Source organism: Excalfactoria chinensis, chromosome 3 (assembly GCF_039878825.1).
Source record: "Excalfactoria chinensis isolate bCotChi1 chromosome 3, bCotChi1.hap2, whole genome shotgun sequence".
Classification (NCBI taxonomy): Eukaryota; Metazoa; Chordata; class Aves; order Galliformes; family Phasianidae; genus Excalfactoria; species Excalfactoria chinensis.
Genome location: NC_092827.1, coordinates 81,444,536 through 81,458,604, shown reverse-complemented (window position 1 = coordinate 81,458,604; position 14,069 = coordinate 81,444,536). Strand labels below are relative to the sequence as shown.

At 39.4% G+C, this 14,069-nt stretch overlaps 1 protein-coding gene across 1 annotated transcript; it reads right to left on the bottom strand.

Annotated features, from left to right (window-relative positions):
* Window positions 1–247: 247 nt before the first annotated feature.
* ABCG5 (ATP binding cassette subfamily G member 5) lies at window positions 248–14,069 on the bottom strand. The gene is made up of 13 exons (XM_072333042.1): window positions 13,948–14,069; window positions 13,570–13,691; window positions 13,010–13,146; window positions 12,671–12,769; window positions 11,806–11,938; window positions 10,163–10,302; window positions 9,007–9,136; window positions 6,713–6,926; window positions 6,247–6,452; window positions 5,302–5,440; window positions 2,432–2,617; window positions 1,506–1,618; window positions 248–459 (listed from the first exon to the last, which is right to left on the bottom strand). Exons 1-13 carry the CDS (start codon window positions 14,067–14,069, stop codon window positions 263–265), a joined length of 1,938 nt encoding a protein of 645 aa, XP_072189143.1. The 3' UTR covers window positions 248–262.

Here is a 14,069-nt window from a genome sequence, read left to right as displayed (position 1 = left end):
CTCTAAAATGCGTAATACTGGTGAAATGGCTGATTTAGGAAGGGAAAGAAGGGTGGGAATGCCAGGAATAGCAGGAAGTCATTCATACTCTTATTTGAACATTGTTTTTTAAGATGGAAAGTGTCCACTTAGGATCAAGCAAGGGAAGATGAATGTGTTTCTATATGTTTGATTGCTTAAATTCTATATAAAATCCAGCAGATCAAAAGTGTAATAAAATTAAAAGTACAGTATTACACATGGTTAGAACTGCTGCTTTTTTTCACTGCCTGCTAATAATCTTTTCTCTTATTTTGAAGCTCAAGATTGCTATAATGGCGAGTACTGGTACAAAAGCATAGAGCAGCAAGAAATCCATTGTGAACCGGGACAATGCACCAGGAAAGTTTTGTTCAATGAATTGAATGCCGTTAGAGATGGAACATGCAGCATTCACTGTAGAGGAACTGTTGTCTCCATCTGTCAAAAGAGAGAATTCCCTCAGTAAGTTAATTGGTAAAATTAAAGCTCAGGCTCCAGTATCTAAGCCCATACATTTAATTTATGTAGCCTTAAGGTTATTTTAATGATTAATTAAGCCCACAGCTTCATCTCCCACCCTTTTGGTGTTAAGAACAGGCAAACTGTGTGTTTCTGCAGTTAACCCAGGCCACGTTATTCAAAGAAACAAACAAAATGTCTCTAGGAGCTTGCTGTTTTGGTCAGACCAAGTAAATGAAGTGTCTCGAGGGGCCATATGTTGACCAATACGATAGACGTATCATTCACATTAAACATCAGCCATTGATGACTACAACCAAAGTCATGGACTCATTTTCTAACAGTTGTTTTTGTGGTTGTATTCAAACAGTTGCCACCTACACTTTTCTAATGAAGAGGGACAGGAGACATTGATGACAAATAGTGCAAAAAGTAGCCTTGGGGAGAAGCACAAACACCTGTCCACAAAGCCCAAAATATCTTAAGGATGAAAGGTAGCTGAAAGCTTTACCTTTGTTGACAGATTCACATCATCCTTCTAACCCTTCCAACCTATCTGTAATGTTTTCCACTTACCTTGCTCACAAACAGTGAAGCACAGCCTGACAGACCTAAGCTGCTCAATATTTGCCTTGCTAATATGTTCAAACTGAAGCCTCATTAGAGTTAGAGGAGAAGTCTGGTTGGGTGTTAAGCATACTGCTCCCTGCACTGATATTCAATCCTATACCATCTATTTCTATTGATACTCTATTTGTGCAACTGCTCTGACAAACACATGGTAGGCTGCAAAGCTGACTTTCCAAAATGGAGAGCAGGTGAAGAAGAAAAAGATGAAAAACTGAAAGAATGAGAAATGGTTGAAAAAAATAGTTGGACATTCATCTAGCTTGCAGATATAGAGTTATAGTACATTCTTACTAATCAGTAAGGTCAGGATGTTTTAAACAACTAACAGGTTTTCTTTAAGTTATCAGAACAAGTTTGTTGTTTGTAGAAGGAAAGGAATACTTCTGAATACTTACCACAAGTGAAGTTTAAGCCATAAAATTCATTGACTATCAGAATCTCGCTGCTGTATTTTTGAAAGGTGAAATAGCCGAGTATTTGAAAAGGCAATGGCATTTCTTCTATGGTCCTTTTGAAGAAACAGGTTAAGTTGTCATTTGTGACATTTCAAGAACCAGTTCTGCCCTAAACTGGAACAATCTCTCTGGCTGTGGGAGAGTTACAGGAAGAGTTCTTGGCTCTACATGTTGGCTTTTCAAACAGAAGTTTTATTTCAGTGCTAAATGAGGAGACAGCAACGAAGCTTCTCTCTGACTTAGGACTGAATGCAATGACACTGTACCAAACTTCTTGTTGGTGCATCATAATGTTCCTTCACATTTATTAAGTTATTTATTGATTTAATATTTTTATGTAGTTGAGTTTACACAAATTAAAAAAAAAAGACATCTGAAATGTTGAGTGACTAAACTGGAGAAGAATGTCAATAAAATCATTAAGAACTACTGTTTTTTTCTAAAACCACTATTTAATGTGTGTAAGATCCAGCATCTGTTAAAAATGGTGGCATTGTTATCAGTAGCATTCTCTAATAGGGACAGCATTTCATACGATCATGTTGGCATAAGCAAAAGAATTCAGCTGAGCTGATGGATTTGAACTGCTCAATTTTATCTTCAAGTTGTATGCCATTTTGCAATAATAAATAATCATTTTAATATCTTTGCAGATATCTAAAGTTATTATTTGTGTGTATGTGTGTATTTAGTACAAAGTCTAACATGATTAGATAGTTCTTCCTCCCTCTGAAGATAACAGCTGCAATTTTGTTCCCTTTCTCCTCTGCGTTATTGCACTGAAGCGATACTGATTTCTCTTGAAGCTCATTTATAGGTAGACTATTTTAACGTCAACACCATAACGAAGTAAGGCATTTTCCTACCTTACAAGTCCGGTTCCCACTACCACACCTGCTGAGTTAAGCAGCACCACTCCGCTCTGGACTATATTTGCGTTTTGAACAACCCCGAGCATCGCAAGGGTGAGTAGTTCACCAATCACATGGGACGCCAAGACAACCGCAAAGAAAACTCCAAATCTGAAAGGATCAGGATACAACCCTACAGTCCTGTACAAAACAACAACAAAAACACAGATAAAAAACAAGGGATATTTTTAAACAATTTGTACATGTAATTGTACAAATGGGTATACTCATCTTTATTGAATGGAAGGCTAATTGAATTCACCACCCCTGTAATTCATCCAAAGGCCATTTCTTCCATACTCTTACACTCTTAATAAACAACACACTGTTCCTTGCTTTTCCCTCACTTAAGGAAAATTGTCCCCTCTCCAATTTGTGCAGAAGACTAAAAAGCGAACAAAGCCAGCAATTGTTTGGCAAACTTGACAGATGATACAACCTTTAATTACATGGTGACACAGTACATTTCCACTATACTTCATTCCACAATTCCCTCATACCAGTACGTACCACATGCTCTGCTTGGCTAGCAGGAAGCTATTTGACACTTCTTTTTCATATTCATTGCTCAAATGAATATGAAGAGTCACGGGACTCTGTCTTACTTTATAGTCCACCACACCCAAACCATGGCCTTAAGGGAGAGCTGTTAATTTTCTCATAGGATTTCCTGTAGCATATTTTGAATGTAATACCAAAAGGGTCTCCATTATAACCACATGGCTGAACACTGATTCTTCAAGTACTAAACATTCACCAAGCCAGCAGGTATTTAACAGCATCTAGTCACAGATGAGTGCAGAAGGAGCAGCTCTGCAAGGCCCTAGCATTAAAGTATCCCCTTCTCTGAAACTCTCTAATACAGAGCTGTGTAGATACAGACTCCCAAATTTGGGACAGGTGTAGGAACAGAAAAAAGCCAAAAAGTACAGAACAAAAAAACCAACTCAGAGAATAGAAAATCAGAGCAATAGAATAGTCGGATAATATAAACTGTCAGAATTTTCTCCAGAAGTTTACATTATCTAGAAAAAAAACGCACACATAGAGGACACGAACTCGATTACCATACAAAAGTGGCTGTGCTTTTTCTTTGCAGGACATGTTTTGTGCCTGAACATGAAGGAGCTAAGGTCTGTCTGATATACCTACATGCACAAACTCTGAGAGAAAATGGCTTGTAAAAACAGACAACAGAGTCTGTAAAAGTCTCGGCAAAAGCTGGTCCATTGAGATAAGTTTAGTCCTGAACAGAAACAATCTTCAGAATTTCATAGAGAAACTACTGACCCTTAGAGGCCTAATGGCGCTACAGAATCACTCTAAAACTTTGCTCACTGATGGCTTCAAGATAGCAAAGACATGGCTAGGGCTAATGTTGCTAAATATTAACTGGCATCAAGCTCTTTACTACTGATTGTGTCTGAAGCTGCTAAAGCACAAGAGCAAAATCTTTACCCATATGAGTGACAAACAAACAGTAGCTTGGGACAAACAGTAACTTGTGACCCTCAGGAGCCCCACAGACCTTCTATCAGTGACCCTACAATATACCTTCTCAACCACACTCTCGTCAGAAATTGGCTCACTGGCATGTAGTGATGGAAGTGCTTGAGTGAGCAGAGCACATGCTTAAGGGAGCACTTGCTTAAGGGAAATAGTAATTCCTGCTTGTCGTTGAATAGGAAAACAACTATTGCACAGTCCCCCAGCAGACTGTCTCCTGGTGCTGAAGTTCTAATTCAAGAGTCGATGGGATTTTATGCAATTTTACTTAATCTGTTTTCAAACTACCAATGGCATCTTGTTGCAAAGCTACAGCAGAACAGCTCCTGTATCCATTATATCTTTTAGAATGGACTATCTGCTTATCACTTTCCAATGGCTGACCAGAGTACATGCATCCCAAGCACGCAGAAGCCTGGTCTTCACCTGTACATGCTCTTCTGTAGACTGTTATCTATCACATGAAAACAAAACAATAAAATCTCTACAGCACAGCACACCTCTTCTTTCATATTTAGGAAAATACACAGAAAACATACTGAAGGGTGGGAAAGGACACTTAATACTTTGCTACCACATTATTATAGCAACCATGGACTGCATTAATTTCAGAATAAGCAACGATGTGAGAAAATGAATGTAATGGGAGGAAAAAACTGCCAGGTTCTACGATCAAACCCTTTCTCCCACTACTACACTTGTGCTTTTCTGTGGAGAGCAGAAGAGAAGGTTCCAGATCTTATAACCATATTCTGCAGCTAAACCTCAATTGTTTGAGGAAACCTGAAGCTTTGTTAACTGTCACATACCTACTGTCATTCCTCACTTTTTCTCTTATTCCCATCTATTCTTACTGTAATGCAATTTGATACTTCACACTTTCTGTGCGGCACAAAAATGATGAATGTCCCAGGACCATTAGAGCTTCCCAGGTTTACTCGAGAACCAATTTTGCCAGCCTTACATACTTACTTGTTATTACTTTTGCATGTGTGTGTACTCAAAGTTTGACCTACACAAAACACAAAGCCTTCCTGCAAATACCTCAGCTACTCAACTGGTCTTCAGGAAGACTGGCAAGTTCCTAAGGGCCACTCAACTCCCTGATCCTATTTAACACCTCTTGTTACAAGTGTACATCTAGTCTCAGCACTGCCTGGAAGAGAAGGGATAGAATTGCATAAACACTCCTTAAATGTCCTCTGTGATTTTCTGAGATCAAATAGCACTAAGCCATGCAGGGAGGCTTATTGCTGACAAAGGAACTGAAATAGATACAAGAAGAAAACAACAATCTATTTGATGGTACAAGTACTTACCAGTACATAAAGGTGCTGAAAATTACCACGCTGAGAATACTGAAGGGCAGGAAATGTATGATATAAGCTAAAAGCATTTGCCACTTCTGGTACAAGCCATCTTTGCTTTCCTGGTCGCTGATAGCACGTAAAGGTGGGACTGGATTAAATACAATTAAATACATAAGAAATAAATAATCTTTAAATAAAGAGACCAAGACCTGTTACCACAAAATTGACACGAAGCACAGAGACAGCTTTGTGCATTTATCAGAAACATCCTGTTTAAAACTCCCTGTTCTCCTCTTCCCAATATGAATGCAAAACCTGGTGCCTGCAGACTGCAGAGTTTTCTGTGCTGAGTAAAACAGATCTGAGGAGGCAGCATGAGCTCTTCTCTCTTTGTGGATACAAATAAAGTCTTGGAAAAGCTGCCATCACTGGATAACGTACTGATGTGCTCTGATCTCAAAGTGATGGCAGCAGTGTTATGTTCCTGACATTAGTGGAACAGTTTCCAGGGTTGTAAATGCAAACTACTGTTGGTCTTTGTGTGACTAATTGATGGTAGCTGTAAGAGAAACACCCTTTGATAGAAATATAATCATCACATAATAGTCTTAAATCTAATTATCCTTCCTTGCTCTCAAGGCTGTTTTGTACTTCTACTCTTTCCCTGTCTTTATGTTTGAATTGGACTAGATGACCCTTTCAACTCAAGCGGTACTATGATTAGGGCACACTGCTTTATTAAGCGCAGTGAACATGGAGCTTCTTGGATGTGCTACTCTTCTGGACTGTGAAGCTTTCTGTTGCTTCACTTATGAATTTCATGCTTCCTTGTTATTATTTTACGTAAAACTGTAAGAACTCTTTACATGACAGTCCTGAAAATCTACTTGCTCCTAATTACAAAATAGTGGCAGCAATTCCTGCTGTTGCACATAGTAGAGGACAGAAACTCACAAAGGGCAGCAGCATTGAGCATTCCTGTGTAGGGGGGGGCACTCACGCACTGGTAGAGGAGACCCACACGGTTCTGCACTGCTCCTTTTTCCAGGTCAGACGTTAGTCTAAGGAGGAAAAATGCTACAAACAAGCCAAACAGAAGATTCTGGAGGAGACGCATGATTATGCCTATCTTATCTTTGGAGAAATTTCTTGTTATCCTCCTGTTAATGAAACAAAACAATAACAATATACATCTTAGCTATGAGTGACCATGTGCTAGTAGGGAATTCAGTTCTGAACAAATCTTACACACAAAATATTCCCAAAAAGACAATATGGAAAAGACAGGCAGGTGAAGAGACAGACTGAAGTAACAAGGAAGTCTATTCACATAAATGGAAACAAAGCCTGAGAGATTACTGGATAAGGAGAACAAAACTATTTTCTCTAAAGAAAAAGGAAATAAAGAAAAAAGTCTCACCTTAAAAGAAAACACAATTTGGAAAGGGCACCAGGTGAGTTTTTGTTTTTGAATGGTATGGGTGGAAGCTCCTTCATAAACCTCGTTCTCTCAATGGTTTCCAGTACTTTCCTAAAGATCTCTGAGTTTTTGTAGGCTGATATAATCACCTGAACCCTGCTGTAGGTTTCAAGCTCACGTTCCTTGCTTCGAGTGTCCACAGAAGTCAGATCCACTGCAAATTTACAAAATATTTAGCACATGTACATCACTTTACCCTCTTAATCTTTGCCCAGAAAGGTTGTGGATGCCCCATCCCTGGAGGCATTCAAGACAAGGGTGGACGTGGCTCTGGGCAGCCTGATCTAATGGCTGCAACCCTGCCCATGGCACATCCTATGATGATTCTGGGATTATCTGTTCCTCCCTTGCAACAAACCTTTTCACATCTCTATTCTAAAACCTGCACATAAAAGGTTGACTGACATAAATGAAGTTTTCTTTACTCCTTCCTTTCCGGTTGAAGCAGAATGAATGAATGAATGACTGTGCAACCACAATAAACCTCTCTGTTTTGTGGCCCCTGTGAGACCATCAAGGCTTATGTGGAAATGCAAGGACTTAATAGTGCGCCAGTCAGACCTTCAGCCTTCTTCCTGCACACCAGTGAAGTGCTACTGCTACTGAGAGCAAGACAGATTCTCAGCTGAGGATGAAACCTGATCTACTCTTAAGGTTTATATCATATTAGATAGCAGTTTTACAATGTTACGTTCATTTTCAAAAGAAAAATTAACAGGAGAAAAGGGTACGTGCAGCCCTTGTCCAACAGTCTCAGTTTGTCCTCAAGTCTGGAATTCTGGAATGAAGACTTCATTCTAAACACAAACACCCAAGAATGGGCCACACTTTATAAAACCTGCTGAACGTGACTTGCTCCAAGTCACACAGGAAACAAATGGCAACCAGGCGTGTTTCCAAAAAAAATGATGAAACAGAGCAGTCACGAGACCAAATAGCTCATGCCTGTCAGGCTTTTGTACTTCTTCTGTACTACTTTGAAATATAAAGCATGCAAAATTTTCACAGTATAACCCATGCTCAATATATAAGATCTTATTTTCTCTGCTGCTGGTGTAAATGATATCAGAATCTGTGCCTTCATTCACATCATTAAATCACACAAAAAATATAAACTACCAATTTTCTGAAGACTAAATATTCTGATGATTCTTAGCTCTAAACTGTATTTTTTCCTTTTCTTGTCACATTCAAAGGTTGACATTTGAAGAATGCAGTACTTTCTTTACCAGGCTGTTTTAAAGGTGGGTCTAAATCTCAAATCATCTATGCATTTGAAGACTATTCAAATTCATGAAGACAAAATTATCCTCACTGTCACACCAGTATTTTCAGCTTCATCCCATTCCAGCTTCATGTCAACAACCATCCTCTCTTCTCTCTGAATTTAGGATGCCATCTAGACAATAGAAAAACACTGCCTTCTCTGAATGTGCCGTGTTTCTGAACACAGCTTTTTGATTGGTCATGTTCCTTGGTTAGTGTTCAGCTACTATTGTCAGAAATCAGCCTGCATACCAGATTTTAAAAGACACACACACATAAATGTACACACAGACATAATCATTTTCCCCCAAAGGTCAGGTACACAGATGCCCTGCAATGAGTCCAAGCCTCAACTATCTGTTACAGATACTTCTTCGATCCTGAATTGGCAGAGCAGAACTCAGAGCTTTCACAAAGAGCCTGTTGTCATCATCTCTAGAAGAATCTGTACATTCTACTTGAGTCGTTCACCCTGGTATTAGAAACTCCCACAAGTGTTTGAAATCCCAGATAGTGAATGTCTGGACATTTGTTCCAGATAGTGAATGTCTGGTCATCCTCTAGTTTTTCTATCCTACCCAACAGGCAACGACTTTGTTCACATTTTTTGGCATCAAAAACATCCACGAATGCTTTCCATAGCTTTGGGATCAAATTAATAACCCTATGTTCAGTTATAGACACAGGGCCACACTGTCAGAAATCCAGAGGTTTAATAAATATGAAAATTCCTTTTTCATTGCTAGCTTATTCCTTCCTGCTGTGTTTCAGTCCTACTGCAAACTTTTGTTGTTTCATATTGTCCATGGACATGTGGATGTCCTCTTCTCTGAGCTGAGAAGATACTGTGATACTGTGATACAGCTGTGGAGTCAGAGAAAAATTCAAACACATTCCTATCTATGGAAAAATCTTTATCTTGGGAAGAAAACTTGTTCATTTTACCAAAACAGCTGAGATGAACTTACCATAGAAATCAAAAGGATTTGACTGTTCAGGACATGAGTAGCCACAGTTGCTAAAAAATGTGATCATTTCCATCGGGTTCCCGCAGAAAACCATTTCGCCAAAGCTCATGATGGCTATTTTGTCAAATAACTGTGGGGGCAAATTAAGATTGTGGCAATACATACTGGGAAGAAGCACATTAATTCCTGAGTACAGCTACTGTCTTGGTAATAAAAATGCTTTGACAGGAAAAATAGATTTGACGCATTCAAACTTCCTTAGTATATTTCTGTCAAAGGAAGTTTGTCCTTTCTGTCACTCCTCTTAATGCTTATGCAAGATGACACATTTGTAAGCTCTTAAAACTTAGTGCTTCTCAAAGTTACTGGAGCCAGCAGAGTACAGAGCTAATCCAAGAACAGAAATAAGATCTGACTTCATTTCTAATGCACCTTCACATACTGACTGACCTCCTTTGGTGCTTAATAGTCTGCAAAATCCTGAAATTAATGGGAAATCTGTCCTGAAGTTTTAAGGACTTAAAGAGCACAGCTCTCTGGGTGTACATTTGCCAGGGCAGGGCTCCCGCTAGCTATGCTCAGCTCATTCCCAATGCACCAGGACCAATTCCAGTCCAGCAGAGCACCATCACTTGCAATTGCTTTGTGATCACTCACACTAGATTTACTCAGCCAGAGGTGTTCATGGGGTGGTACAAATTCAAACTAGTCTTGGGAAGGAAGACCACGCCACACAACCTCTGTGAACAACCTAGAAAACTTGAGATAAAAGGTTTTTTTCCCTTTCCAGCTTCATCAGCTTCATCTTGATTTGCAAGCATAACTGAAGTACATATTTGTAATGATAAATAAAATGCTAGTTTTCACAGTTCACATGGCTTCTCCCAGTGTTTTTATTTGGGTAGCAGCATAACACAAAGGTTATGCACCCTGTGTCAGTGCTACTGGCAGAGACCAGTGTGTGTCCTAATATGAACTGCTAGTGGCAGAAGGCCAGACTCATAAAGTAAAAGACTATGGTTACATGGGGATAATGTTAGGGAGCATTTTAATGCAACTATACTTGATCTTGTCTCTTATTCTGATCTTATTCTAAAAAGAACCTAAATGCTAAAAAGGATGGTGAAAAATCAAATGCTGAGTAGATATGGTTTACCCTAAAGAGTTCTGAGCGAGGCTGATGAATGGTGATAATCACAATCCTGTCTCTGTGCGCAAGCTCTACAAGCAGTGAGACGATCTGGTTTGCAGTCAGGCAATCCAGGCCTGTTGTTGGTTCATCAAGCAGCATGACCTCTGTGTAACAACAAGAAACAACATTAAAACTCAGGTAAATGGAGAGCAAATGTTATGGCTTCTGTATTTGCAGCTAATTTGAAAAATGCTGCAGAAATTACTGTACATGTGCATTTCTCTAACACAGCGCATGCACATTCATTAATGAGGCTTAGTATTTCATCTCTATTTAGCTACAGTGGCTCAGGTTCAGCTACTGGGAATAAGAACATACAGAATTGCACAACAAAACAGAACATAATGATTTTTTTCTAAGTTCAAATGAAATCCATAAATTAGCAAGACAGATTTAATGTATTCTTGCCTCTAAGAGGAACTGTGAAAAAAATCAACAAACATACGAATGTAAATACAGCTGAAATAATTAGCTAGAATTTATTATATGAATTAAATATATAGAAAATGAAATTAATTGTGAACAAAACAATAGTCTTTTTAGAATACAGGATACATAATTCTATAAATGAAAACAGATTTTCAATTTGTATTTTCTTATGTTTTTATTGCACACGGGAGGGTAAAAGTTACAGTCAAATCACTCAGTTTCACATAGGTGACATACAGCACAGAAAAGGCAGTTCAGTCTTAGGGCTTAAGTATAGGGAAGAAGATTTTTCTCTTTAGGTTTATCTACACAGAATTACTATAATATGAGCTTAATGAGCAGCAAATACTCCAGTGAACTGTGCAGAAGCCACCACTAGAACACAGTACCTGTGATAGATCTTGCTGTGCTATCTAGATTTTCACTTCTACCTTTCAGTCTTGTTGTGTTTGAACAACTACAAGGACTCTACAGCCCGATAAATGGTTGGTATGCTCCATAAGATTCTGGCATTTTGAAGAATCTGTTTTAAACTGATGAATTCAGCTGCTGTTTCCCACACTTAATCTTTCTACTCTGTTACTCAGCTTTGATTTTCATTCACTTGACTTTTTTTTCTTTACACTAAAATTAAGATATACAGAAGCATGGTATGCATCAACTTCTGGCTTCTTATCAAGGGAAAGACCACATGAGAGCTATTATACTCCTGAGCAATTGACTCTGTTTTGTTTCTTTCTTTTCCAAGTGAGCAAAGTTCGTGTGCAGACTGCCTTTTTGACCCCATCAAGTACACATATTCATGGCCCGATGTCAGCTGCTCCACTACAAGACTCAGTGTTTGCATACACAAGGCTCTGACTGGTTCTATAAACTGTAAATTAATGTGTCACAACTAACGTTGCACATGTAGGAAGGGCAAGCCCAGAAAGAGGTAAGAGTCCAAACAGGTGTTCAGTCCTTAAGATTTTAGATTTTACTCCTTTCCATGACTGATAATAGATTAATGGCAAATGTGACTTATGGCTTACCCATCTCCATCGTTACTAGACTAGCTTTTACTGAATCACAGATTAAAAAATGTATTTGTATTTTAAAGTGGGCTATGGAAGTCCATGGCAGAAGCACAAAGTAGCACTACTCTACTTTATGTTCAAAATCCTCCTGGTGGTACTTACTGGGATCTTGTAATAGCTGGGCTGCAATTGAGACACGACGCCTCTCACCTCCAGAAATTCCTACATATACTTGGCTTCCAATTATTTTGTTGGCAATGTGGCTAAGACTCAGCTCGGCCATGACCTCATCGACCTGAAAAATAATTCCAATTTACAAAGACAAATAAGTTTTCAACTCAGACACCAACTTAGATAGTCAGAAAAACACAAACCAAAGGGGAAAATAAAAGGCGTGATCTTAAGCTAAGACTTTCCCAGACTGTTGCTTGCACCCGTTGTAACTGAAAGGATTTGGGCCTGATTTTTATTAGATTATGTTTAATGCAGTATTCCAATTACTTTTACAAATATATATTTTTTCATTTCTACATATTCTAAAATGAGTATAATTTTATCTTTGCTTGACATGAAGAGATGAGGAGGTCAGAGGCTAGACATTATATTATTAAGAATGATGTGCTAGTCTGGCTTCCAAAATAAGGGAGGAGAAAGGCAAATCAGTTTCGGAGAAGAACAAGATACTGAATGAAATATGGGTGGAGAAGACAGAGAACAAGAACCTCTGATCAGGAGCTTCTGAGCTGAGGACAAAAAGGGCCCTCTAGTAGATCAGGAACGTTCATGTTTTATCAAAAAGGTAGCTTGTAAGCAAGTCAGAAGAATGGTGACTTTCAGGGCTGCTCTGGTTAGCAAGAGAGCTCCCATGGGAGCCAGAGTAGTGCCAGAGTAAGCCCCGTTGTTCAGGAGACCAGACAGTACACACAGAGAGCTGTAGTTGGCTCCCAGTTAGCCAATGGGAGCTAAACTCTGTACCAAGAAACTGCTGCAGCTTTGAGCTAAAGTTTTGTGATGATAATACACAGACCTTCTTCTTGATGAAGTTGTTGGAGCGCTTCTGAAGAGCAAGCAAAGCTGTGTAGGTCAGAGACTCTTCTATGGTGAGGAAGCTTAGCAAAGCATCATTCTAAGAAAAAGGTGAAGAAGCAGCTGTTAGTCCAGCAGTAATTAAGATACAGCTTTTGCTCACAGTCATGCAATTCATTCATGCAATTTACTGACTGCTTTGTACCAAACCTACTAGTGAAATTGCAGTGGGAATGCATTGTGTAAAATTACAGTAGCAAATTCTTTTTTTTGTTTGTTTTAAACAGAAGAGGAATCACAGCACACACACACACACACACACACAGTTGTGAAGATTAACCTGTGGTACATAAGAGAAGCAATCTCTAAACTGTTCCTTCTTCAACTGACGCCCATTCACATACACTTCACCAAAAAAGTTGTCCTTATCTCCCAGTCTTCCTGATATTGCATCCAGAAGTGTTGTTTTTCCAGATCCTTTCAAACAAAACAAATCAGTTATGTGATGAGATGAATGTTGCAATCTCAAGAGCAATGCTGTCACTTGGATGGAGACTTGAAAATAAGAAAGCATTAAACAGAATGTACATTAACATGAAAGTAGTAAGAAAGCAATTGGGAAACCAGAATATGTGTGAATTAGCATTTATTTCCCATATTCACACTTTATCGTGAAACGTTTGCATTTGGAGGCAACCTTATCTTTTGTTGAAGCTGTAATTGCTAGTTAGATGGCAGAAGATAGAACTCTGGAAACCAAGTGTCATGTTTTCACAAAGCGGGGGTTAACACAGCTGCAATTCCATTATCTAAAGCACGGACCTCAGACACATTCAGACTACAGTGGAAGTCACCAGTAATAACTGATTTTATTTCTTTGAATGCAGGGGAGCAACTTACCAGAGTTTCCTAAAATCCCCATAATCTGGCCACTCTCTACGTGAAATGAAACATCTTTAAGTATTTGCCGAGTCCATTTTGTATGGTATAAAGGAACTTCCCACCATGGGCCAACTCTCACTCTTGGAAAAAAACATCAGAAAGGAAGAGACACCAAAGATATAAAAATTTTTGTGTGACACACATAGACACGAGCTTTGGAAATCTCCATTACGCACCCCACCACGAGGTGGGCAGCCCCATCATGGCCCTCACTCTTCACCAGCCCAAAACCAAGCCCACAGCCCACCTGTTCCAGCCCACTCCCCTCCTTTCCAGGCACTGGGGCAGCTCTCAGCAGGCAGGGCCTCACCTTGCCTCCAGGATCCATGGTCCTACCTGACACTGTAGGAGACCCCCCGCACACTGATGCTGTTGGGGGGCTGTGCCGTGGCTTTCGTCTCGCCTGCCTGCCCACTGCTGCCACTCCTCTCCAGGGCGGGAGACTCTCTGCCCGACAT